Raw genomic sequence first — 24876 nt, forward strand, 5'->3', positions numbered from 1 at the left:
CCAACCTTCCTTCCGAGGAGTGGCTGGTGGGTTTGAACCGCCAGCCTTCTGGTTAGCAGTCAAGTGCCTTAGGCACTATGCTACCAGAGCTCCCAGGGAGACGATAGACATTAAAAAAAAAAAAAGGAAAAATTAGTCAATGGTCATAAATTTAATGGATAAAATAAAGCAGTGAAGAGAGAAAGGGATGCCAAGAGAAATAAAACTCCATTCTGAATGAGTTATGAGGGAAGGCCCCATGGGCTGATGAAATTGAGAGCAAAGACCTGGAGGTGAGGAAGGAGCCATGCAGATATCTGCAGGAAGAGTGTCCTGGGCAGAGGTCACAGCCATCACCAAGGCCTTGAGGCAGGACTATGTCAGGCATATTCATGGAAGAGCAAGGAGCTGGAGAGGAGTGAACAGGGTAGGAGGAGAAGAGTGGGAGTTGTGGAAGGTTGTTGCCAGAACAGTGGCTATGACTCCCACAGTTCTGCATGCCAGAGTGGATATTTGGATTTCCATCTGTGGTTCCTGCAAAACCCTTCACAGGAAAATATCTCAGGGTGCTCCTCAAAGTCTTTCTGTTTCCCAAAGATTCCCATGAGGAAGGATGCTCCTAAAACCATTGTAGATGGTTTCTGAGTACACACCCCTGCCATTCCATCCACTCCACACAGTCAGCACTAATCAATAGGCAAGGGGAATTCCTCTTGCAGCCTCCAGAGAGGCTCTTCAGAGCCATGGGGCAGCAGCAGGGAACCATTTTCAAGAAGCAGAGAAACATTTCTAACATGGAAGGCTATCATGGTTGACCACATGCCAAGTGTATTTAAATGCCCGCTCTGCCCAGAACTATGAAGAAGTGATGCTCCCCACCTCATAGATCAAGAAGCCAGGTTCTAAAATTCCTTGGCTAGTCCAGGAGCATGGAAGCCTGTGCTTATAGCCATCCCCAACATTGCCCCCCTGGAGGTGCCCAAAGGGTGCTTGGCAAGGGGAAAGGCGTCATCTCAGGCCAGTGAGCAGATGGTCAAGGCACTCACCCTGTCTGGAAATTGTCTCAGTCCAGCACAAGCTACAGCTGCCAAAGGGCTCCCTTGCCTATGCCACCTCCCACCTACACTTCCATGTCATGTCCCCTCTCTTTCCACCAGCTGCACTGATGATCCCATCCCCTGAGGACCCAGACTGAGCAGAGAGATGGCTACAGGGACCTTTCACTCTGCTTCAGACATGCAGCTCTGATCTCAGCTCTGGGGCTCCTGGCCAGTGCTGGGATGACTGGGCTTAGGGGCAATTGTCTTGTGATCTCTGTTACAAGCTGAAGACATCTCTATACTTGGCAATGTTCAGTACTTGGATTGGGGTGGTAGTTACACTGGTGAACACATTTGTCAAAACCCAACACTTCTAATGGGTGAATTTTATTGTATGCTAATTATACTGAGTTCATGGGTGATGCAAATGGTTAAAGCATTTGGTTACTAATCTACAAATTGGAGGTCTGATTCTACCCAGAAGAACCTTGAGGGGAAAAAATGCCAGGTGATCGATTTCAGAAAAACCAGCCACTGAAAACCCTATGGAGCACAGTTCTACTCTGACACACACCGGGTTGCCAGGAGTCACAGTCAACTCAAGAGCCAATGAAAGGAGAAGGGATCTCACTTGGGCCCATGGTCCTCCATGAAGTTTGGGGCCATGTCTCCTCAGTGCCCCTCATGGGATTCTCTTATTTAATAAAAAGACCTCTTCCCTATTCCCTTTTATGTGCTGGGACCAAGAGGACCTGGGCGAACAGGCTCTGGTAGAAGGGATGTCAACAGAAGCCTACGTTTGTCTTCTGAGGGGACTTTATAGCATGTCGGGGGAAGAGGAAATACACAAGGCCTGGCCAAGTTCTTATTTCCAAGGCCCCCTACAGGGCCTGCTCCACAATTGGCCATGTGTGGGAGCCAGCACCACTGACCATCATTCCTTTATCCACACAGCATCAGGCATCTCCTCACGTTCCAACATACTTGGGAATCTGATGGAGGGGTGAGCATACCTTAGAGTTAATGAACTTTAATCCTCCAGGGAACATTACAATTAACGCACCCTGAAGTATAGTTGTTTTGTAATTAGCTAGAAGAGCAAAACCCAAAACACTAGTCCTGGTAAAGTTGTTAAACTTACTCCTAGGTTCCCTAGCAATTAAATTGACTTACTCATTTCATCTGGAAAAAGTATTTGTTAACTTCAATTTAAACTAATGCCATAATGATACGATGTGTGTTATTAACAAGAATGCTGTCAGTCATGTGGCCTCCTTTGCCAGGGGCTGCAAAGGAGATGTTTTTTGGCAAGAAGTACTGATTAAAATAACATTTGTCCTAATAATTCCCTTTCTACCAGGGTGTTTTACTTTAGGAACTCTAGGGGGGCGAGGCCCAACAACTGACATGTATTTGCTATACAGCTGGGTGCCTGGGACAGCAAGTGAGAACTCAGATAGCCTTGGCTCCTCAGCTACACCCATAGAGCATGGGATGCCACCTGCCCACATGAGAGTTAACCTTGAAGAGCCAACCCCCAGCTCTCTGTTTCCCCAAGCACCAAGAACATACACAAGATACAGTCTGGGCTAGAGAACAAGCTGGGGCTGAAATTCAGCATCTTAGCAGCCAAGGAGACTAGGTTATGGGGCGCTGCACCTGGGCACAGTTCCCCAGCATGTGAGTCCTACTGAATGCTCACTAGATGCAGACCTCTAAGCACCTCACTCTATTAACTCATTTAGCCCATCATTAGCCATGTCAAGCAGGCAAGACTATTGTGTCTTCAAATATGACTGCTGCACAGAAAGGTTGAATGACTTATCCAATGTCACACAGCTCTGGAGACAGAGCTAGGATTCAACACAGGCAGATGGTTCCAGTCTATGCCTCTAACCTCCACACATGGGTCAGGGTGCAGAGAAAACAGCCAAATCTCCTGCACTAAGTCCCTCAGGAGGCTGCCCTGTGCCTGCACTGGAATCCCTGTGAGGAGAATGCTGACTACTGCTACTCCTGGCCCCACACATGCTTTATGGTTGTTATATAACAAGTGCACTGAGCACTTCACCCTTATGTCTGAAAAATCAGTGTCCCTATTCCATAGATGAGGAAGCTAAAGCTCAGGAAAGTCACCAAGGGCAGTAAGCAGGAGGGGGGAAGGGAGGCAGCTGCATTTACTAATTTATTTACTTATTTATATATTTGATACAAAAAGTAAAATGTACAAAAACCTGGGCAATGAGACATCTCTCTTCCATACTTGTCCCAAGCCATTATGTTTCCCTCCCTAGAACACCATCTCCTTATTATGAGTGCTTGCATCTCCTTATTGTAAGTTCTTACTTAAATACACACACACAAGCTTGCTTTTATACAAAGCAAACACACCACAGCACTGCTCTCACTTTGCTGGTGTCAGTGAACAGTACCATGTGTTGGAACTATTGCTTCTTACAGATTAAATTTAAAAAAACAAAAACTATATTGCTATTGTTAGGTTCCATTGAGTCGATTCTAACTGATAGCAGCCCTACACACAACAGAATGAAAAACTTCCCTGTTCTGTGCCATTCCCACAATCCCTGCTATGCTTGAGCCCATCATTGCAGCCATTGTGTCAACACATCTCATTGAGGGTCTTCACTACAGTCTTCTATTAAACGTACATATCATAATCTATTTAACCAATTTGCTGCAGATGAACATTCAGAGTGTTGCCAATTTCTGCTGCTATAACCACTGCTAGAATAATTCCTTGTATATTAAGAAAAGACTCTATGTGTGGTATTTGCTCCCCACAATTTTGCCATGAGGACTGAGAGGCTGTGAACACAGTTGAGTAAATCAGGCTTTGGGGCCAGATCTGGCCAGCCCGCACGCATCAGCTATAAATCCTAGTGCAAGAACCTTTAATTTTCCAAGCCTCATCTCCTCATTTGTAAAACATGGGCATTATAAGCCCACTTTACAGCTGCCATGAGGATGGTGTGAACTATCGTGGCTAAAGCACTTAACACAGTGCCCAGTGTGAGGTAGGAGCTGGAGAGACATGGCTGTTCCTTGTTGACAGGAAGCCTGATAGTCAGGGGAATTCAGGCTCCACTTCTGGCTGGATTCCGGGCTGTTATTTGTCCTCAGTCAGCTCACAGTTCTTCCCCAAGCATTCACTTCTTCCCTTTTATATGCAGCCAGGACATCTAAACCAAAGACAGGGAAGGACCAAAGCCTTCTAGACATGAAGACCACATTTCTTCTGTCTGCCCTCAGGTCTCTGGACTGGACATGAAGAACAGGACGCAAAGGCACCACCAAGGCAGAAAGACATGGCTCCCAGGAGTCTGCAGGGATTCCAAGTTCATCAGTGAGGTTGCTACAGCTTACATCAGCCTCTCTCCAGCTTCATCCTGGTTACTGCCCAGAATACAACTATAGTGATCTTTCTCCCTTTCCACTACCTCCCAGCTATCCAGCATGCTCTTGCCTCTGCCTGGAACAAGCTTCCCACCTGCTTAGGTTCCTGTCCTTGCCCAACTCCTACTCGTCCATAGGCTTATGCTTAAATATCACCCCTATCAGGAAGCTCTCCCTAACCACCCTGCCACAGGCTGTGCCGAATAAACATGAGTCTCCTCAAATCATCACCAAGACCAGGAGTAGAGCAGAGCAGTGTCAGGAAAGGAATTCCAGACCACAGTGGAAGAAGAGGTGAGTGGGCCTCAGGAGTGAGGCACACCATGTGCTGGGCCTAGCTGTGGACACCTAGCCAGGTGTACAACAACTGCTCTCAATGCAGAGCATGAGGTTTCAGCAGGACAGTATCTTTATGGTATTTGAGTAGGGAAGGATTTCTTAAATTTAAGAAAAAAATACAGCTAACCAACTATTTACAATAACAAAAAGATAGAAACAACCTAGGTGCCCATCAACAGAAGAATGGATAACCAAGTCATGGTACATACACACAATGGAATAATATGTAACCATAGAATCTGCAAAACACCACATAGTATGGATGAGCTTGGAGGACATTATACTGAATGAAATAAGTCAATCACAGAAGGACAAATATTGTCAGCCCATTATTGTAAAAAGTCAAGGAAAGGTTCATATATGGAAGGAAATTTTCTTTTTTGGTTACCAGGGGTGGGAGGGGTGGAGGGATGGGGAAGGAACACTGTTAGATAGGCAGAGACAAGTATTGAGTTGGGTGAAGAAAAGGGCAATGTACCAAATATGACTGATCAACCCAGTGCCATTGAAAAAGAGGAACATATAGAGAGGTGCACGGGAGGTACAGACAACAAAGATGAACCCTTTTGCACATACAGCACTGCATTGTCAGTGATGGCAAACATTGATCTATGTGTGGAGAGATGAGTGGACAGCCTGAACAATCAGGTATGTCTCTGAGGGTGGAGGAGTGTGCCCATGATCATGTATAGGGTTGGCAGACAATGTTTCTACAAGTGTATTTGTATGTTCTGTAAGAATTTGCAGCTAGAGCTGATAAGGGACAAGGTTGTAGTCACTTCTTGGCCATAGCCAGCTACCTGGAGGGAGCAAGTAGTTGGACCTGTAGGCTCGAGACTATGGTTGCAGGCAATGTCACACTTAATTGGTATAACATACCACACAAAAACATTGTTCCACCTCCTACTTTGGCAAGTAGTGACTGGGATCTTAGAAAGCTTGCAAGAAGTCATCTACATGCAATGAAGGGTTTCTCCTCATCCAGAGCAAAGAAGAATGAGGAAAACCAAAGAGGCATGGAAACAATTAGTACAAGGGACTGGTACACCATGTGATCCTCAGCCTATATGACTATGAGACCAAACTAGATGGTGCCTGGCTACCACTGTCAACCACTCAGAGGAGGAACTATGTAGGAGATCCTGGATAGAGTGGGAGAACAATGTGGAACAAAACTCAAAATCATTTTTTAAAAAAAGGGACCAGGTTTGCTGGTCTGATAGTGTCTTGTGGAACCCTTGAGACCATGACCTCTGGCTGCCCTGCAGGTCTGAAACTGAACCCACTCCTGTGGCTTCCAGCCAAACAAAAGACAGGTATATGAGGTGAACATTTAACTCAAATAGATACACTCCTTGGAGAGATCAATCATGGGAGTATAGAAGGGCTGTGTATGCACAGGGAGACAGCTCGGGGGGCAGGAGTACATGGGAGGGTGGACACAGGGAAGAGGTAACTATGGGGAAGAAGTGGGAAGAGAGCTGTTGCATTGTGGGAAATTGCAGTCAATGTCATGAGACAAAGCGTATGTGAACTGCTACGTGAAAAATGAATTTGCTCTGTAAACTTTCACCCAAATCACATTAAAATTTAAAAAATAAATAAATACAGCTAACCATAAAAAAACCTAATACCTTTGACTACAATATAATAAAGAATTCATCAAGACAAGCCACTAAATGAAACAAGATATCTGTCATACTTAAGATACAACAGAAAAAGCCCATTAAAAAATGGGCAAAAATTGAAGCCTATAAAAGTGTTTCATAGAAAATAAAAAATAGCCTGTAGAGATTTGAAAAGATGCTCACTTTCATTTTTTATCAGAAAAAATATAAATTAAAATCATAGTAAAATCATTTTGCACTAAAAATTTAAAATAAAAACAATACCAATACCAAGTGTTGGGGAGGTTGGAGAACTTAAGAAAACTCTCATACATTGCAGATGATAGTATAAATGGTTAGAAATGCTTTGGTAAACAACTTCATATAAAAGAATATAAAACATGTACAAACCCAATAGTGTAGCAATTCTGCTCCTCAGGACAGACCCTCAAAAAAATTCTTGTACGTGCACATCAAAAGACAAATACAGGAATGATGGTATCAGCATCATTTGTAATAGCAAATACCTGGAAACAGCCCAAATGTCATTAACAACAAAATGAATAAATAAACCAGGGCATACTATGCAGTAGTGAAAAGGATGGAATACATCCACCCATTTCGAATGGATGAATCTCAAAAACCTAAATGAAGTGTGAAAAGCAGTCACAGAAAAGCAGAAGTGTTATTTCATAAATAAAGTTCACATACATGCCAAATTAAACAACATACATTTTAGGATTCATACTATTATGGATTGAACTGTGCCCCCCTGAGAGATGTTGAAGTCCTAACCCCTGTACCTCTGAATGTGACTGTGTTTGGAAGTAAATTCTTTCTCTGAAGATATTATTAAGATGACAAGATCATATCAGAGTACAGTGGGTTGCAATCCCTTCTGAGTGGTGTCTCATAAAAAGAGACAACAGACACAGAAACAGAGTTACTCAGGGGGAAAACAGGCACCATGTGAAGATGCATCTGAAAGCTAAGGAATGTCTAACGCTACCAGAAGCTGGAGGAAATAAAGATGTTTCCCTAGAGCCTTCCAAGAGAATATGGCCCTGCAAATGCCCTGAAATGAGACAACTAGCCCCAGAACTGTGAGAAAATAAAATTCTGTTCATTAAAGCCATCTAGTTTGTGGTATTTTGTTACAGTAACCTAGAAAACTAGGACACACACTTACATGATAAAACTATAAAGAAAAGCAAGAGACTGGTTAACACATAATCAGGACCATGGTTCCATTTCCTTGATAGGGGAGGCAGTGATTGAGCAGGGCACATAGGGCTTCTTATATTTTCTAAGCTGGGTGCAGGATCATGGGAGTTCATTTTATTACTACTATTCTTATAACCTGACATATATAGTGTATGTATAATTCATATATAATTTGCACTTTTTTAATAATTTAAAAATGAACACAAATAGAGGCCACTCATGCTGAGCCCTGAGCCTTTGTTTCTATGGAATTCCAACTCCCACCCATCCCCAGCCTGCAAGTGACCCAGAGAACAAGAGGTGACTATGGTACCCATGGGATGCTATGGGAAAAAGGTCAAATCCCAATCATGTGTAACCTTAGCAGTCACTCCACCTATCTGTTTCTTTGTCAGAAATAAGTGCCTAGCAAAATACATGCTACATGGTAGGGACTCAAGGAATATTTGTTGAATAAATAAGTCAATGATTTGTAAGATTCCATCATAAGTACAGCCCTCATTCAAATTTAGTTGTTCTAGGAAAATTGTAGCTGCAGCTACTAGCACCTCCCAACACACACATGAACATCCCAATATTTGAAGTGGCAAATCAGAAAGTTCTTCCTTCTTTGAATCCAAACTTTTGGTATTTTCACAGTACAGATTTTCTCTTCCAAATGTCAGCTTCTCTTTTATTTTTCTTTTTGCTGTCACAACAAGCATACAAGTATTTTCAATGGAATTTTACCAAATGGCCATCTTGCATTTTGTCAACTATATACATACAAACTCCTTTCTCACCTTGTGCCAAGTTCTGTCTCAGTGCCCAGTGTTGATCCCTGACTCCTGACTCCAATGCTCAGCCTCATTGCCACCCATGGGGCAAATCATTCCTGGGCTTAAATAGAGGCTGAGAGACATGTAAGGAAGAGATGGTCATCATTCCAGGTTTTCCCAGCAAAAGAGCGACTGTTTGTATCATATCTACTTGAGTGACTAACCATACCAGCCAAGTCAAGTCCAAGACATTTCTCCCTCCTTCTTGGAATCAACTCTGCTACCACCAACATGGGGACAGGAAAGGAAAACTGGAGCCTGGCAAGTCTCAAGTTACCTAAACTGAATGGTGCCTGGGTTACCTGTATGGGCCTTAAAGTACAAAAAAAAGAAAAAAGAAACTTTTTCAGTCTTATTCACCTCTTCTGCAAAATGTATCAGTAGTCCCACCTCAGAGGATTGTCAAGTGGGTTACATGAAACAACATGTGCCAAAACACTTGCTGGTCAGCATCAAAACAGAGTTGCTCTACCCTCAAACCACTTCTGTTTGGCTTTGGAAGGAATAAGACAGTCTTTACACTCAATTTGCTTTTTAATTGGACTCATCTGTAGCTAATCTTGCCAAGAGTGAAGTGGAGAAGGGGCCTAAGGCATTGTTCAGGCATTGTGAGCCTTGGCCATTTCAGAATATAAACCCACCCAATGCCCCCTGGACAGGCCATATTAGCCAGAGTGAGGGAATGCCCACATGCATCACTCTTAAGGTAGGACACACCACACCACACAGTATATGGCTTCACCTGCTTGGGCTCACCTAGCAAGGGCATGAGGGACAATGGGCCAGAGCCAGACTAGACACTAGGGGCTCCACCAGGCAAGTGGTGAGAGTTGGGAGTTAAAATTTCACAGAGAATTTGTGACAGAAGCCTGACCTCGCAGGTAGTCAAAGCTGGAGGTGAAGGCCAGGCCAGGCAAAGACCAGAGGTCTTGCAGAGTCATAGAGCTCTGGCCTGCAGAAAGTCTAAAGCCAAATATGTCAGCAACATGAATAGTGATGTGAGCCAGCACCTCTGCTGGGAGCCATCATAGAGTGAGTAAGGCACTTTCTATTGCTGAGCCACATACAGCTTCAGAATAGTGCTTTGGAATGGTTAATTTCAGTTCAAACTCCTACTGAGAATTTGCCTTTCCACTCCAGATATACTGAATCATAATCTACATTTTAACAAGATTCTTATATATACATAAGAATCACCTGGGATGTATAAGAAAGCACATCCAAAGCCTTCCCAACACAGTACTCAAAGACCCAGCCCAGTCCTGCTGTGGTCCACCAGATGACAGCTATTTGCTGTCCTTGGTCTCAAAGGAATTATTGATAAGTGGAAAACTAACTTCAACCCCATCAAAGGGAGCAAAGATGAACAAGTCATAAAAAGGGACATACCTTTTGGGTTGAGTGAGATTCTAGGTGGGGAAAAAGAGGAGAGGGGATACAGGGAGGGAGGTTGCAGAATAAATCTTGTGTTTCCTAACCCACATTCCCTACCTCTGACTCAGAGGTAAGACAACACATTGCCCCTATCTTTCTCCCCATTTCTCCTTTTTGTTTGTGTGAAAATGGTTTGAAAGTTCCAAGTCCTCCTAAATCATTTCATTCATTCTTACAGTAACTGTTTCTTGTAGGCCTTCTCAATGCCAGACACTATGCTGGGCCATGGAGACACGAAAAGGAATCACAACATCCCTGTCCACCTAGAGCTTATAGCCAAGTATGGATTCTAGTAGTGATGAGACTGGCCACTGTGCACATGTTAGAATGTACAGGACTCAGATGGGAGGATGCAACCAAGGAAATAGACCTGTGCAGATCATGGGGTCAGGGAAGCCTTTCTCAAGGATTTGACTTTTCTGAGTAGAGTGAGGGTGTAACGTTGTTGTTAAGTGCCGTCAAATCACCTCCAACTCATAGTAACCCTATGTACAACAGAACAAAACACTGCCCAGTCCTGCGCCAGCCTCATAATCCTTGCTATACCTGAGTCCATCATTGCAGCCACTGTGTCAATCCATCTTGTTGAGGGCCTTCCTCTTTTTCATTGACCCTCCACTGTACCAAGTATGATATCCTTCTCCAGAGAATCGTCCCTTTTGACAACATGACCAAAGTAGGTCAGGTGAAGTCTGGCCATTCTTGTTTCAAGGAGCATTCTGGCTGCACTTCGCCCAGGACAGATTTGTTAGTTCTTTTAGGAGTCCATGATACTTTCAGTATTCATCACCAACACCACAACTCAAAAGCATTAACTCTTTTTTGGTCTTCCTTATTCATTGTCCACCTCTCACATGCATTTGAGGTGACTGAAAATACTATGGCTTGAGTTTGGTGCACTTTAGTCTTCAAAGAGACATCTTTGCTCTTCAGCACTTTAAAGAGGTCTTTGCAGCAGATTTGCCCAGTCCAATAATGTCATCTGATGTCTTGACTGCTGCTTCCATTGGTGTTGATTGTGGAACCAAGTAATATGAAATCTTTGACAACTTCAATCTTTTCTCCATTGATCATGATGCTGTTTATTGTTGTGAGGATTTTTGTTTTCTTTATGTTGAGAGGTAATCCATACTGAAAACTGTAGTCTTTAATCTTCATCAGTAAGGGTGTAATAAGGACAGAGAAAAACATTGATTTGACCAAATGCCATCAGGGATCATTTGGTCTGCAAGTATCATGTTGCTGCTGTTGTTGTTATGTGCCATCGAGTAGGACCCGACTCATAGCAACCCCTCCTTGGGCTTCCGAGGCAGTATCACTATGGAAGTAGATTGCCCAACCTTCCTTCCAAGGAGTGGCTTGTGGGTTTGAACCACCAGCCTTCTGGTTAGCAGTCAAGCGCCTTAGGCACTACGCTACCAGAGCTCCTGCAAGTATCATAGAATCCTGATAAGTTGTGCAGGGTAGGGAGCTGATCATTGGCCCTTCTGGTAGCTTAAGGCTCCCAACAAGGCCCCCTCCCAAGTCCTAGAAAGAACCAAGGCTCAAAGTGAGGGGTCTATAGGCCACAGAAGAAAAGGTACCATGGTACACAGAAGAAGTAGGATGGAAGGGGCCTACAGATACTAGAGCCCCCAGTACCCTCCAGCCCTAGCAGTGACCCTACCTCCTCCAGGTTCAGCAGGCTCAGGGATACTTCCACATCAGGACTTCAGGGTTGAGCCACATACCCATGGGGTCCTCAGGGGAAGGTGTTCTGGGAGCATCTCCAGCCTATCATGAGGTCTCCAACTCCTTCCTAGGGAAGGGAATGAGCTGGGGAGGGAGCCCCAAGTCCTAGGCAGAGTCCAGTTCAAGTCCCTGGAGCCTCAGGCCACCCTGGTCCTCATCACCATCTCATCTTTATTTCAGCACAGTGACTGTTTGCTCTTTCAATTCTTCCTGGAGACTCCAAACAGCATATTTGTTCAAGAGCCGAAGACAACATTCCAGTCTTAGAGAAGCGGAGTATTTAGGCAAATGCAAACATATGCTGGTTTCTTCTCTTAGTTACATTCCTGGCAAAGGAATTATTTCACCAGGAGATAAAATACGACTTTCTAAGGTTCATCTAGTGCATCCTAGCCCTAAGCATAGGGCTGCTGACCTTCACCAGTCACTCACCCTTTTAAAAACAGATAATGTGCTAGCTGTAGCTATGAAAGGGTGGCACAAGGGATCCTTGGGATGGAACTGATATCTTGACTGTGGTGGTGATAGTCCATAAATCTACACTCATGACAGACTGCATAAAACAAAATACACACACACACACACACACACAAGTACATGTAAAAGTGATGGAATATAAATAAAGCCTCTGGATTGTATCAATGTCAGATCCTGACTGTGACACTGTCCTCTAATTATGCAAGATTTTACCACTGGGAAACCTGGCCAGAGGGTATACAGAATGTCTCTTTATAATCTCCCATAATTGCATGTGAACCTCAATTATCTCAAAATAAAGTTTTGTTAAAACACACACACACACACACACATATAATGTGGAAACTATTTTATCTCATGACTAGGACTGGTCTGGTTTCACAGAGCTGCCATAAAAAAACCTGAACCTATTTCTCAAAACCCTAATTTCTGGCTTTGTAATAAGCAAATTGTGATTTTTCATATGGGCAGTCTTCAAAGAGGCCCAAATCAGCCACATCCCATGTCCCAGACCCCCCAGCCTAGCCTGGTCCCAGGACACTCTAAACTGGCACAGTCACCTCTAACCTGCATGTTCCTCCCTATGACCTTTGCTCTGGCTCAAGAACTTGAAATCTAAGACAGGTCAGGATAGACTGGGAAAGGAGACAGGAGCTCACTATCATCAGCATGCAGGACAGTCTTTGGCAAGCAGGAACCCGAGGGGCATATGCCCATGCAGGGTTTCCGAGGGGATCCTGCTGGCTGCTCCTCTGCACCCATGCACAGCTCTGCCAATACCCACCAGCAGTTTATTAATATTTTATTGAAAACTCTAAGATGATTCAAACTTCAGCTGTCATGATAAGGTGATGTTGCTAGGCAACTTTGGTGCCTGTCTGCAGATCCATTTTCATGTCTTTTCCCTCACTTACAAGGCTCCAGGCTGGGCCCTGCCATCCTGAGGCCCTGCCATCCTAAGGCCCATTTGGCTCAGACCACTTAGTGCTACTGCCCAGCCCCACCCACCTAGCTCCAGCCAGCTGCCTTATACCCCACCCCCACTTACCATACTCGCTGTCATAGAACATGATGAACTTTTGCCACCGCAGCTCTGTCACCAGCTTGAGCATTACATCATTGAGGCGGACTGGTGGCCTCGAGGCCAGCGTGTAGGCCTCACCATCAGGGCTGGGGTTCAGATGGCAGGCAGTACGCGGTGACCCCCCTGGGTTGCGCTGAACAAAGAGGTGTGGGATGTGCATGGCATCAGTGAGGGACTGTAGGGCGTTGGCAGATGCACAGCCAGTGGACGTGACCAAGGCCAAAATCCCTTGGGTCATGAGGTCACAGGCTAGAGAGAGAAGGGAGAGAAACAGAGGGGTCAGCACCAGGGTGATGCTACACTGGCTTCAACCCATACATCCCATGCCCATCACAGGCAAGGCCTGAGGCTCTCAGAGCTGCTATCTCGCGGAGCCCCCTTCATAAACATGCCAGTTAGACATTTTTATACCCATTTAAAAGAGGAGGAAATAGGCTTAGAGGGGTATAATCATTTTCCCTAAGGTACTCAAGGACGGGATGCTAGAATAAGGATACCACCCCCAGGTGCCTAACACACTCAAACAGATCTGCTCCATTACCTGCCCTGCCTCCCACCCTGGGTTGTGAGTCCCTGAAGAACACTTTGTTGATCTGTACAGCCCCATGGCCTAGCCATGCACCAAGAATACACTGTGTACTCTATACTTGTTGGCTGAGCAAAACCTGCTTGGGATGGAAGGGCATGAATTACATCAGAAAGTCAGGGAGACACTTATCCCCTGAGGATCCAGGTTGTAGATTTAAAAAAAAAAAAAAAAAACGATTTTAGGTTTCCTGGTCATGTCACCTTGGTTCATATCATAAAAACATAGGGTTAAACCCCAGATGTTGCAGTTGGTTCCAGAAGCCCAGGATTATTAAAAAGCCAATTGACAATAACAAAGGGAGATGCTCTCACAGCTAGGGCTGTTACCGTAGGCACAGGGGAGGGATGCGATGAAGGCACCAGCAGCCGTCTCTAGGGTTGACATACTCAGGGGCTCTTTTGAAGTCATCCAGTAACCATGTGGAATACCCCTTTTAGCCACACACTTATGACTTTTGGGGACATCGGACCAGTTAATAGAAAGATACATCTCTCAACACCACAATTCATTGCACCAGTTCTGAAGCAAGTATTTATTAATAATGAGTGTATGATGGCAGGAATGTGGGGAAGCAGATGCAGTTTCAAAACACAGCCTGTGAATGTCGGTGGGCCATCTGCTGCACAGACAGCCAACTTCTGATCAACTAAGAGCGAAAAGTGAAGAGCCCCTTGGTTTTTATGTAATGACTCCAATGAGGCTGGGAGAGGAGACCAAGAGTGGAGAACTGACCCTAAGGAGCAAGGCAATGGAAGCCTGAAGGTGTGGAGAGAGGGAGGTACCTCCACAGTCTCAATGCCAAGGCTAGCTGTTCCCCATGAGAGGGCACTCTCCTTACTTGTGAGTATCAAGAGGACAAGGAACTCCAATGCCTAGCAGCTCTCCCTGAAGAACCCTCACCTCTAGACAAGATGGCAGGGGGATAGAGGACAAACAGGAAGCAGTAGAGTCTCTCTTGGGAGCTATCACACAGCCACCCAAATGTTCTGCAGCCCATCCATGTTTCATATGGCCAAGTTCTCTCCTAAACAAAAATCTAATTGTGTCACACCCCATTGGAAGCCCTTCATGGCTCCAAATTACCTTAGAGAGAATGTCAAACTCCTTGGATCGCTCTAGTGGGGTTTCTTGACACCTGCAGCCTCATGTACCTAATCATACCCCTATCCCAATGCTGCAACCAACCGCACACCCTTCATCCCCTCTAACCATCATGTGTTCTGTTTCCCTTAGAGGCTGCACACAGACTCTTGCTTCAAGACTCAGACATTCCAGTCTTCTGGGCTATTCTCTAAGCCTGGATGGCACTTCCCCATTCTCATACCAACTACACAATGCTGGGGTCACTGTCTGGATCTCCTACTAGACTTCCAGCTCCATGAGGGCAAAAGTCATGCCTGCTCTGCTCACCATCTTTCCCCAGCACATTGTCTTAGTAAAGACAAGAGATATAGGACTGTTGGCTCAACATTTTCATGCCCACTAATCAATAACAGCACTTTGTACAATCCAAACTGTGGGGACAGCTTGAGAACTAAAAACACACAGAGGATATCCACAGATATTCTTGAAGTGTCACAGATCATCTAAAAACACACAGAACAGGTAAGTGTTGATGAGAGGTGAGTGGCTGAAAAATGTCACAACCTTTATGACAATTTATAAAGCTGCTCCAATAACATGAAAAGTGATCATAATAAAGAGTTATGTGAAAAAAATACAAAATTATATGTGTTTTATGATGTCAATTAAATAAAACTCAATATGCATGAAAGAATATGCATGCAAGATGTTAAAAGATCTTAATAAAAAAACAGGAAGTGCTTTTCCTTCTTTTCTCTATTTCTCCAAAATTTCTTGTTAGGAGCATATAATTCCTTTAGAAAAGGGGGAAAATCCTGTAATGATACATAAGTATGAGAGCTATGTAGGAGGAGTGAAGATTCTGTGAGAATTTTCTCTGTGCCAAATCCTCTGTGGAGCATTTATTATATGTTAATCCACTTTATTTTTCTCACACCCCTGAGGATGGGTATCATTGCCTTCATTTTACAAATAACTAGAATATGAGGCCACACAACAAATGAGGGGCAGGACTGTCCTGAAGTGTCACCTGGCTCTCTGTCCCTGTTGCCACATACATCACAGTGGGGGCTGAGTGAAAATCCAGGGCATGAAATTCACACTCACCAAGATCACCACTATGTACAAAGCATGCTGCTTAGAAGTAAGGACACATCATCAGGGAAGACCAATTGCTAGAGAAGGGCACTGTGTTTGGTAAAGGAGAGGGTCAATGAAAATGAGGGAAGCCCTCCATGAGGTGGACTGACATGGTGGATACAACAATGGGCTCAAACATAACAATGATTGTGAAGATAGTGCAGGACCAGGCAATGTTTCATTCTGTTATACCATAAAATCTCCATGAATTGGAACTGACTTGAGATAAGGAAGTAGATTGCCCAATCTTCCTTCCAAGGAGTGGCTGGTGGATTTGAACTGTCAGCCTTCTGGTTAGCAGTTAAATGCCTTAGGGACTATGCCAAAGAAGGCAAGAGAAACCACCAAAAGCTATGGGACTATGATGATAATGCATTTTTTTCTTTCATGTACTTTCTTGAACACCCATATATTGCATTGATAATTTTTAGAAGGAATCTTATAGAATAAACTGCCATCACTGGAGCATATAGGTGTCCAAGAACTCCAGCCCCAAAGCTACAGAGGAAATGAAATTCCAAGCCAGGACCCCCAAGGGACAGCCCTCTTTGTGACCATCACTGTTACCACAGGCCCTGTCTCCTGGCCCACGCATCTCCCCCCAAGCTAACCCCTGACTTCTGATGGGAAACCCTGTCTTTACTCTACAGGAGCAGGGTTCTGAGGTCCAGAACCTCCCTGAGCTGAACTTTCCTCATCTGGTGGAGCATCATTATTCATGTAGCCTTACCCATACGGCACCTCAGCAAGTGCTCATGGTAGCCCCCCCCCCTTTCTTCCTGCATGTTATGTATGTGTGTGTGTGTGTATGTATGTATATGTATATGTATATGTATATGTATATGTATAGGAGCTCTGGTAGCATAGTGCCTAAGGCACTTGACTGCTAACCAGAAGGCTGGCGGTTCACACCCACCAGCCACTCCTCGGAAGGAAGGTTGGGCAATCCTACTTCCATAGTGATACTGCCTCGGAAACCCAAGAAGGGGTCGCTATGAGAGAGGGCCGACTCGACGGCAAATAACAACAACTAACAACATGTATATGTATATGTATTATACCCCTCATATCCACTATACACAAAGCCCTGTGCTGAGCATTGTGGTGTCAGGATCCCAATGACCATGGGTTACATCTTTGAGGATCTTAGAATCTGAGGAGACAGGCCCATAATTCACTCACTCAGATTGATGCCCATCAGGAAGGGGAGAGGGATATTCCTGAGGCTCATCCAAAATGGCAAGGGAAGGAAAGGACTCAGACGGGCAGAGATGAGGGAGAGCAGTGTGAGTGGAGAGGGCAGTGTGGACAAAGACACAGAGGGTGGGCAGCAAGGATTGTCTGGCGAGGCAGGAGATCAGGAGGCTGAGGCCAACTATGGTTGGTCTCAAGCACCAGGCTGAGGAAACTGAATCTTCCTCTAGATAGGTAGGTAGGTAGGTAGATAGACAGACAGACAGAGATATCATTAATTAGTCACCCTGCTCCAGCCCTGTGGGTAGTCAGAGATACCAGTTTCTTAGCTGGGTCTGGACTCATCAAGGCTTGGGCAAAGCAGACAGTACATTAGAATCTCACAGACCTAAGTTCCACTTTTGACTCGGTGGCTGTGGGACCATCTCATTTCTAAATCTCTATTTCCTATTAAACAGGAAGAAGAATCTCTGTCCAGCAGAGGTGATGGGAACACTAGGCCAGCTCAGCACCAAGCACAGGCAGCTTTATGCAATTATCAGGGCCCTCCCCTTTTCCTTGGACACTCACCAGCCAATAATCTCAATGTCCCCCAGCCAATAATCTCAATGTCCCCCATCGGAGTTGTACCCAAGGTATTGAAAAGTATTAGTAGTTACAACAAATAGTTGGCAGCATCCCTCTCCAGCAGTGAACGTGGTACCACTGATCCAACCCTCATGCTACCATCTGCAGCACCATCAAACTCCTTGAGCTGCAGAGCTGCCGGCCTCAGAGAGCAGGGAGAGTAATTAAGGCTGGAAGCTTCTCCGGGGCACTAATGGAGAGGCCCGGTGTGAATCAATTTCCAATCTGCTATGAATGGCCTGCTAATTGGGGCACTGTTGAAATGATGGTTATTTGGAAGCTCCTAACATAAAAATAATAAGATCAAAATACATCAGATCAAAGCCAAATCAGCTATTAACTTAATCAAGGTTCTGTGATGATCTTTTCTGGGACAGGACATTATACAGCTCATGCCTTGGTTATAGAGACAGATACCAACTACCGAATCCTAGTGACAGGGCTTACATCCATGGTTTAGATCAGAACCTGCCATGTACACGATGTTGTGGGACTTTGGGCAAGCAGCTGTGTCTCTCTGGGCCTATGTCTTCTGTTAGGTCAAATAAAGATAACAGTGCCCACTTCATAGGTTATTGTGCACATTCCATGAAAGATCTTTGTATGTGAAGTGCCTTTTGCACTGCTGGCAGGTAGGAGTCTTTTTTTTTTGGTGTGTGTGGGGGAGGTACAGAGGATCAGGAAGGGGGAAGGGTCAAGAGCAAGGGGTGGTGAGGTGCCACTTCACTGACACTGGACACCAATGAAATTTTTGCTTCCCTGTTGCCATATCTTTGCTCCAGTCATCTTGTCTCTAACAGTCTTGAGCACTGGCACACACGAGCATGCGTGCACGTGCACGCACACACACACACACACACACACAAAGCCATCTTGCTATCTGTGCCTTACATTTCTTCCTTTAAACCATCCAGTTTTATTAATATTTGAGTTATAATAGCTAATGCTTTAAATTAAGGTAGCATTTATAAATATTTTATAGTAGATGAATAATTGACCAAATTTAGTATTGTTATAACTCATAGTAAATTATTGATCTATGGAGAATAAATATTGTTCATGTTTTATTAAGACATTCCAAAGGTAAACAAAACCATAAAATGGGCAAATGGGAGGCATGGGTGTACAAAGGTGAGTATCCAACGGGGAAGCAGACAGAGATCTGAGGGCAACCCCTGCAGTGTACCCAGCCTGCCTACCACACCTCACTGAGGGCCTCTTGAAGGGGAGGGTACCTGGCCTCCTCCCTGTAAGGGGCAAGACAGAATTCACCTGCTATCCTGTCCTTTGACCTTTCCCACTGCCCCCCAAATTCCACCAGACTTGAAATCCCTCCCACATGTCCTCCTCCCTCCTCCAGCCCCCTCTTTCCTCTCTGCCCATTTGGCTTCCCACCTGTGACGATCACTCTATTGCAAATTCTCTCCCTCCCTTCCTCACCTTTTGGAGCATAGCTGGTCAAAATCCCAACTGGGAGTCAACTCATGAGGGATTAACCTCTCCACCCCCTCCTCTATGCATACAAGTAAGCACCAAGAGACATCCAAGCCACTTGGTGACACTTGTTGTCACCAACCTCAATAAGGCTCTCATGCTACCATTGACCTTACTACCCTTCTCTGCTATCTCATTTCTCCTTTACTAAAACCTCCCCGGCTCCGCCCACAAGTCAACCATAGATAAAATAGAAGCCATCATCCCAAAGTAACTCATTCAGCTTCCTGCTAACAAATCTTCATATATACCTGCTGTTATATTACCATCACCTTAGCCTTGCCTTGGAAGTAGAACTGGAGCTTCCTGTCTGAGGCCAGCCCCTGCTCATGTGCTTGGGATGCCCCCACCTTTCACCTTCTCTCAGACCTATCATTTATAACCTTTCTCTGCAGAATCATCACCTGCCTTCACATGTGATGTAACCCCTTTAAAATTAGACACCAGTCCTGTTAACAAGTCCACAATCATTGCTGCAGCCTCCAACCCTCCCTTGGGCTCCTGACCTTCAGACAACCACCTTTTTGATGTCTCCACTTAGTAACACCATGAACAACCCAGAGCTCCCTGGGATGCGGTCCTGTGCCTTCCTTGGTGTCCAGTCTCAGTGAACACCAGTGAGCACACCACCCATCCCTTGCTCTTGACCCTTCCCCCTCCCTGATCATCTGCACCTCCCCCCCCAAAAAAAAAAATTCATTGCCATCGAGTCAATTCTGACTTATAGTAACCACCTTTGGGTTTCCAAGACAATAAATTTTTATAGAAGTAGATTGCCCAGTCTTCCTTCCACAGAGCTGCTGGTGGGTTTGAACCACCAACCTTCTAGTTAGCAGTCAAATGCCTTAGGCACTACACCACCAGAGCTCCTGCTCTGCACCTAAGCCTTCCCCAAATCTTGAAGGTTTTAGATCCAATATATATTTTTAATCTGTCAACTTTACTCCATCTCCATTACCATCATCTTGTCCAATATCACTTATCTTCCTACTGGACCCACACATCCAACCTCTCCTCACCAACCCACTGTCTAAGCTGTCCACCACTGCAGAGTGGCCATCATAGACACAAATAACTGTGCCACCCCTATTTAAAACCTTGAGTGAAGTTCCTATTGTCCTCAAAATAAAGCCACATCTAAAGGAGACCACAAGATCCCACATAACCCATGCCCCAGACCCTGCATTCTAATCCCTCCACATGCAGTAACTTGGTGTCCCAATCTCTGATCATTTCTGGGTCTCCTCACAAACTCCCTCCTCTACCTAAGGTGCTCCTGACCACATATGTCTCTGTGTGTTGTGGGTCACTGTCACTCTTTCAGGAGAACCCTTCCGAAACCCCAGTTTCCCACAGACCCTTCTTATCATATCACATCTGCACTGTGCCTCTACGCCACTCATCAACATTTACAACCATGTACTTATCTGTGTGGTTACAGCCAGCCCATCTCCCTCTCTGGAGTACAAGTTCCCAAAAAGCACACCCTGTACACTGCCCACACCCCAGGACCTAGCACAGTGCCTGGCCTGTTACAGCAGAGTAATAAATGACTTAATACTCCTAACACTCCAGGAGGTATGTACTATATTGGCATCCATATTCTAAGGATGAGACATGGAGTTTGTAAACTTGCCCAAGGTCCCACAATGCTTACATTCTCCAAAAGGTAAAGCCACATCCCACTCTCAGAAGAAAGGGAGTTTCTTAAAGCCAATTATACCCTCTAAGGAGGGTTCTATTGAGAGCTTAGAAGGATTATCCAAGGGGGCAGTGAGGTGGACAGTGCTGCTCCAAGTGGGCTAGGACTGAGGCATCTCCCAGGCATCAGTGCTTGGGTTTCTCTCCTGTGGCCCATTCAGGCTAGGAGGTCCATATCCTCTGGGTTCCTGGCTCAGCCCAGCACAGGAAAGCAGGGCAGAAGGCCCCATGGGATGGTCAACTGTAGCTGCCAGGACAGATGGTAACTTGTCTAGGCAGGGTGTATGACACCAACACAGGAGGAGGGGAAAACAGTGGTGCTGTGAGCTCTCTGAAGCCTCATCCCTCTGCCAATTAATGAATCAAGCTTGATTCCCTGCTAGGAGACACAGGAAACACTGGGTGGGATTGCACTCACTTATTTATAGCTCTCCTGCTCCTTGTTAATGACTTTTACTGCTCTGCCAGTGGAACACCGCTCCCGGCTGGGTTTCACAGAGAAGCCTATGCTAGGAAAGTTAAGTCAGGACAGCAAGGAATCCCTGGCAACCCACACAGTACAGCACTTCAGGGAAACTTGAAAAAAGGTGCACTTGAGGTCTCCTGGAGCTCCCTCAGGGACCAAGTGAGATGGCTCCATCACAGGACACAGCTAGGAGGCACATGCAAGTCCCTTCTTCCCCAAATCTCCTTGGCCAGTAAATTTTGTGTTCCCACAGCTGCCCCCTATGTCCAGCCCATATCCCTACCAGCCCACTTGTCTCCCTGCCTCTGAGTTCTTAATTCCCAACCCACTCTGCAGACCAGAGTTCAGCAGTAAGCATATTCCTGGGCTGCTGAAATACCACCATGCTTTCCCTACTGATAAATAAAGTCCAATTGTTAGCTACATGCACACATGCATCAGAATGGCAACTTCACATTCCCATTTTCTCTGTTCAAGTTGCTACTCTCTAACTTTGCACATGCTGGTTCCATTTTCCTGAAATGCCTTTCTTCCTCTTCTCTGGCTTTTAAACTCCTACTCATCCCTCAAGACCCACCCCAAATGCCTCTTACTCTACAGACCTTTCCTTGACTTCTTTTTGTTATACAAAATTAATCATTCCTTTTCCTTCAGGCCCTAAAGTATTTCACCCTAGCTTACATCTAACCAAAAAAACAAACCCACTGCCACTGAGTCAATTCCAACTCATAATGACTCCCATTAGATTTCCAAGACTGTAAATCTTTACAGACATAGGTTGCATCATCTTCCTCCTGTAGACCAGCTGGTGTGTTCAAATCACCTACCTTCTGGTTAGCAGCCAGTGCCTTAACCACAGCACCACCAAAGTTCCTAGCTCACATCTAATGAAGACTTTATCATTTCATGCTTAATCACCTAAGCCACAAACAGAAGGGCTGAACCTCAAATTCAGAAAATGTTGGTGTTGAATAAGGAAGTGAAAGCACAGGTGCATAGATACTAGGAAAATCATTTGAAATATCAGTGCTACCAGGTAGATGAGTAGCACAAGATATCAGTTGAAGAGGGTTGCTGTCAGGAATGAAGCAATGGGAAATTCTGCCTTGGCCAAATAAAGGCAGTGGCCTTGGGTAGCATAATGAGAAGAAACATCTTGGTCTTTGAGATCTCCTGGATTTGGCCTATAATTCAACCCTTGAATGCATGAACCAGAAGGGCTTAGGATGAGCCAACAGGCCCTTTAGTTAATTCTGACCAAGAACCACATCATGTTCCTTAAATGAGATAGTTGAGCACCAATCCCTCTTCAGAGGCTATGCCTGCATGGGCTCAGCACCTTCCTTATGCTGTCCCCTCTTCTCCTTTCTTAGCTTCCATCAAGCCCCAGCAGGTCCTGAAGCCAACTTCAAGGAGAGACAAGTGAAAAGCAGCTCCTCCAATTCCCCTCCTAACTCCTCTACATACTTCACCACAGGGCAACCCAGGAGGGGAAGCCAGGACCTAGGGATGGGGCATAATACAGCCACAGGACCTGTTCTGCCCTTTACACCTTTATCTTATGGTGCTTTGTAGGTAAGATAAATTCATGCATGTTTTTGCCCATACTTATCAGTCAAAATGTTCATTCATATTAACTGTGAAGAGAACAAAAATGTGGCTTCCACAAATCCCTGCCTTGTCTTTCACAAATAAGCCTCTGTCTATACAGTTAATGGGTGGCCATAAACAGGGCTCTCAGGTGCAGTTGTGCAAGTGAGGGGTGAATAGGCCCAACATCCAGCCTGGAGTCTACCCACCAAAGCCTGCATCTGTTGTTCTCACACACCCCAAGGCCCTGTGTGAGCCCTGCTTCCTAGTATCGTCTCATAATCCTAACAGTCATTATGAAAACTCAGAGTCTCCAGAAGTGTTAAGACACCACCACTTTAGAGAATAGGCCATGGGCTAGGGGGAGGGGATGACAGCTGTTGTGTTCTAGCAGCCACCATCTAAAAGGGACATTCCCAGGAGTGAGGGTTCCTTAACACTGGAAAGGGTGATAGTGCAGGTACTGGCCCAGCCCACAAGGCCAGGAAGTAGAAAAAAGGTCCTCATACTGCAGGCTCCACTAACACTGCCCTGGCCACACAGGCCACCCTGCTGAGCACCCACCTAATGTAGAGATATTATCCATCTCCACTCTTCAGTGCTTCAAGCAGATGGGAGATAAACCCAAAATCTCCTGCAGCCAACATGGAGTAAAGGAGAACCTTGCCAGTGATAATGAAAATTCTCACAGTAGCAGATGCCTTGAGAAAAAATGAAAAATATAACACTATTCTCAAACCAGAGGTGAATTTAAGAGAAACAACAGTGATCAGGCTCAACGCTCCCATCAGCACCTGTTTGGCCACAAGGAAACTGATTGGGAGTCCTGTGCTCCCACCAGGTCTTCAAAATAACCCCTGGAACCCACTACATGTCTCTATGAGTACTAATGTGTGCTCACTGGTACCCATGCTGGGAACACAGCAATGGGGCAGAGAGGTCTAGACCCCGAGTCCAGAGGAAGCATAAGACCTGGGATGCAGCTCATAGTCAGTGGAAGCATACCATGCAGGAGGCGGAGGAAGTGATTAAGGGGCTTCAGAGAGGACAGAGAAGCCAGAAATGTTTAGAACACTGATACAAAGGAAACCAAGAGAGAGTAGGCAGTGCAGGCCAGCCACCTGGCATGCATGAGCCCCCACCATGGCACCTGTAGGTCTGAGAATTACCAGGAGTGGGAGCTCCCTTTGGAGTCAGGGAATGCATAGGGAGGGAGGAACTCACCATGGTGGTCTGGAATGCTCAGCTGAGATGCTTTGTTTTCACCCCTTGAGCACCACTGGGAAGCCCTGAAGAGATTTCATGAGAGGTGAGGCCCACTCAGAGCTTGTCTTTAGGAAGGTGCCCCAATGAGCATGAAGCAATGGGCCAGAAGCCTAAACTGACCCCTTCTGTTCCCCTCACCTGCCCTAGGCAGTAACAGGGCAGAAGTGTAGAGAAAGAATCAACTGCGAGCTAGGAGACAACCCCAAAATCTCCTGCAGCCAACAGGGAATAAAGGAGAGTGTGAAGAACTCTGAGTTGGCCCTGAGCCCCCAGAGCATAGGCCTTGTCCCGGGCCAGCAGGGCTAGGGAGGGCATCACCATGCACTGGCACATTTGCAGCCTCTACACACCATTGTAATGCTTCCTCCATGGACCTGGAGGGACTATAATGCTCACCTTCATGAAGGGCAGCTGAGATCAGTGGAGAATGAGCCAGGGGACAACTCAGGCCATCTGAGAGGCACCCAGTTGCTGCTACAAGCTCATGCTCCAAGCCTTGGGCCAGCCCAGGAGCATGGCCAGCCCTTAGCCCTTGATCAGCATAAAGTGAGTGAGAGTTCTACCTCAAGCACCCCAAAG

The 24876-nt window shown here is 45.5% G+C and overlaps 1 protein-coding gene across 1 annotated transcript in view; it reads right to left on the minus strand.

Annotated features, from left to right (window-relative positions):
- GRID1 (glutamate ionotropic receptor delta type subunit 1) overlaps window positions 1-24876 on the minus strand; it is a 1411601-nt gene that overhangs the window by 1134794 nt on the left and 251931 nt on the right. The window contains exon 3 of the mRNA XM_007941430.2: window positions 13112-13396. Coding sequence (XP_007939621.1) covers window positions 13112-13396 — 285 coding nt within the window. The remainder of the gene's footprint in view (window positions 1-13111; window positions 13397-24876) is intronic.

The sequence above is a fragment of the Orycteropus afer genome, unplaced genomic scaffold (genome assembly GCF_000298275.1).
Source record: "Orycteropus afer afer isolate SDZICR_OR568_19922 unplaced genomic scaffold, OryAfe1.0 scaffold00080, whole genome shotgun sequence".
Taxonomy (NCBI): domain Eukaryota; kingdom Metazoa; phylum Chordata; class Mammalia; order Tubulidentata; family Orycteropodidae; genus Orycteropus; species Orycteropus afer.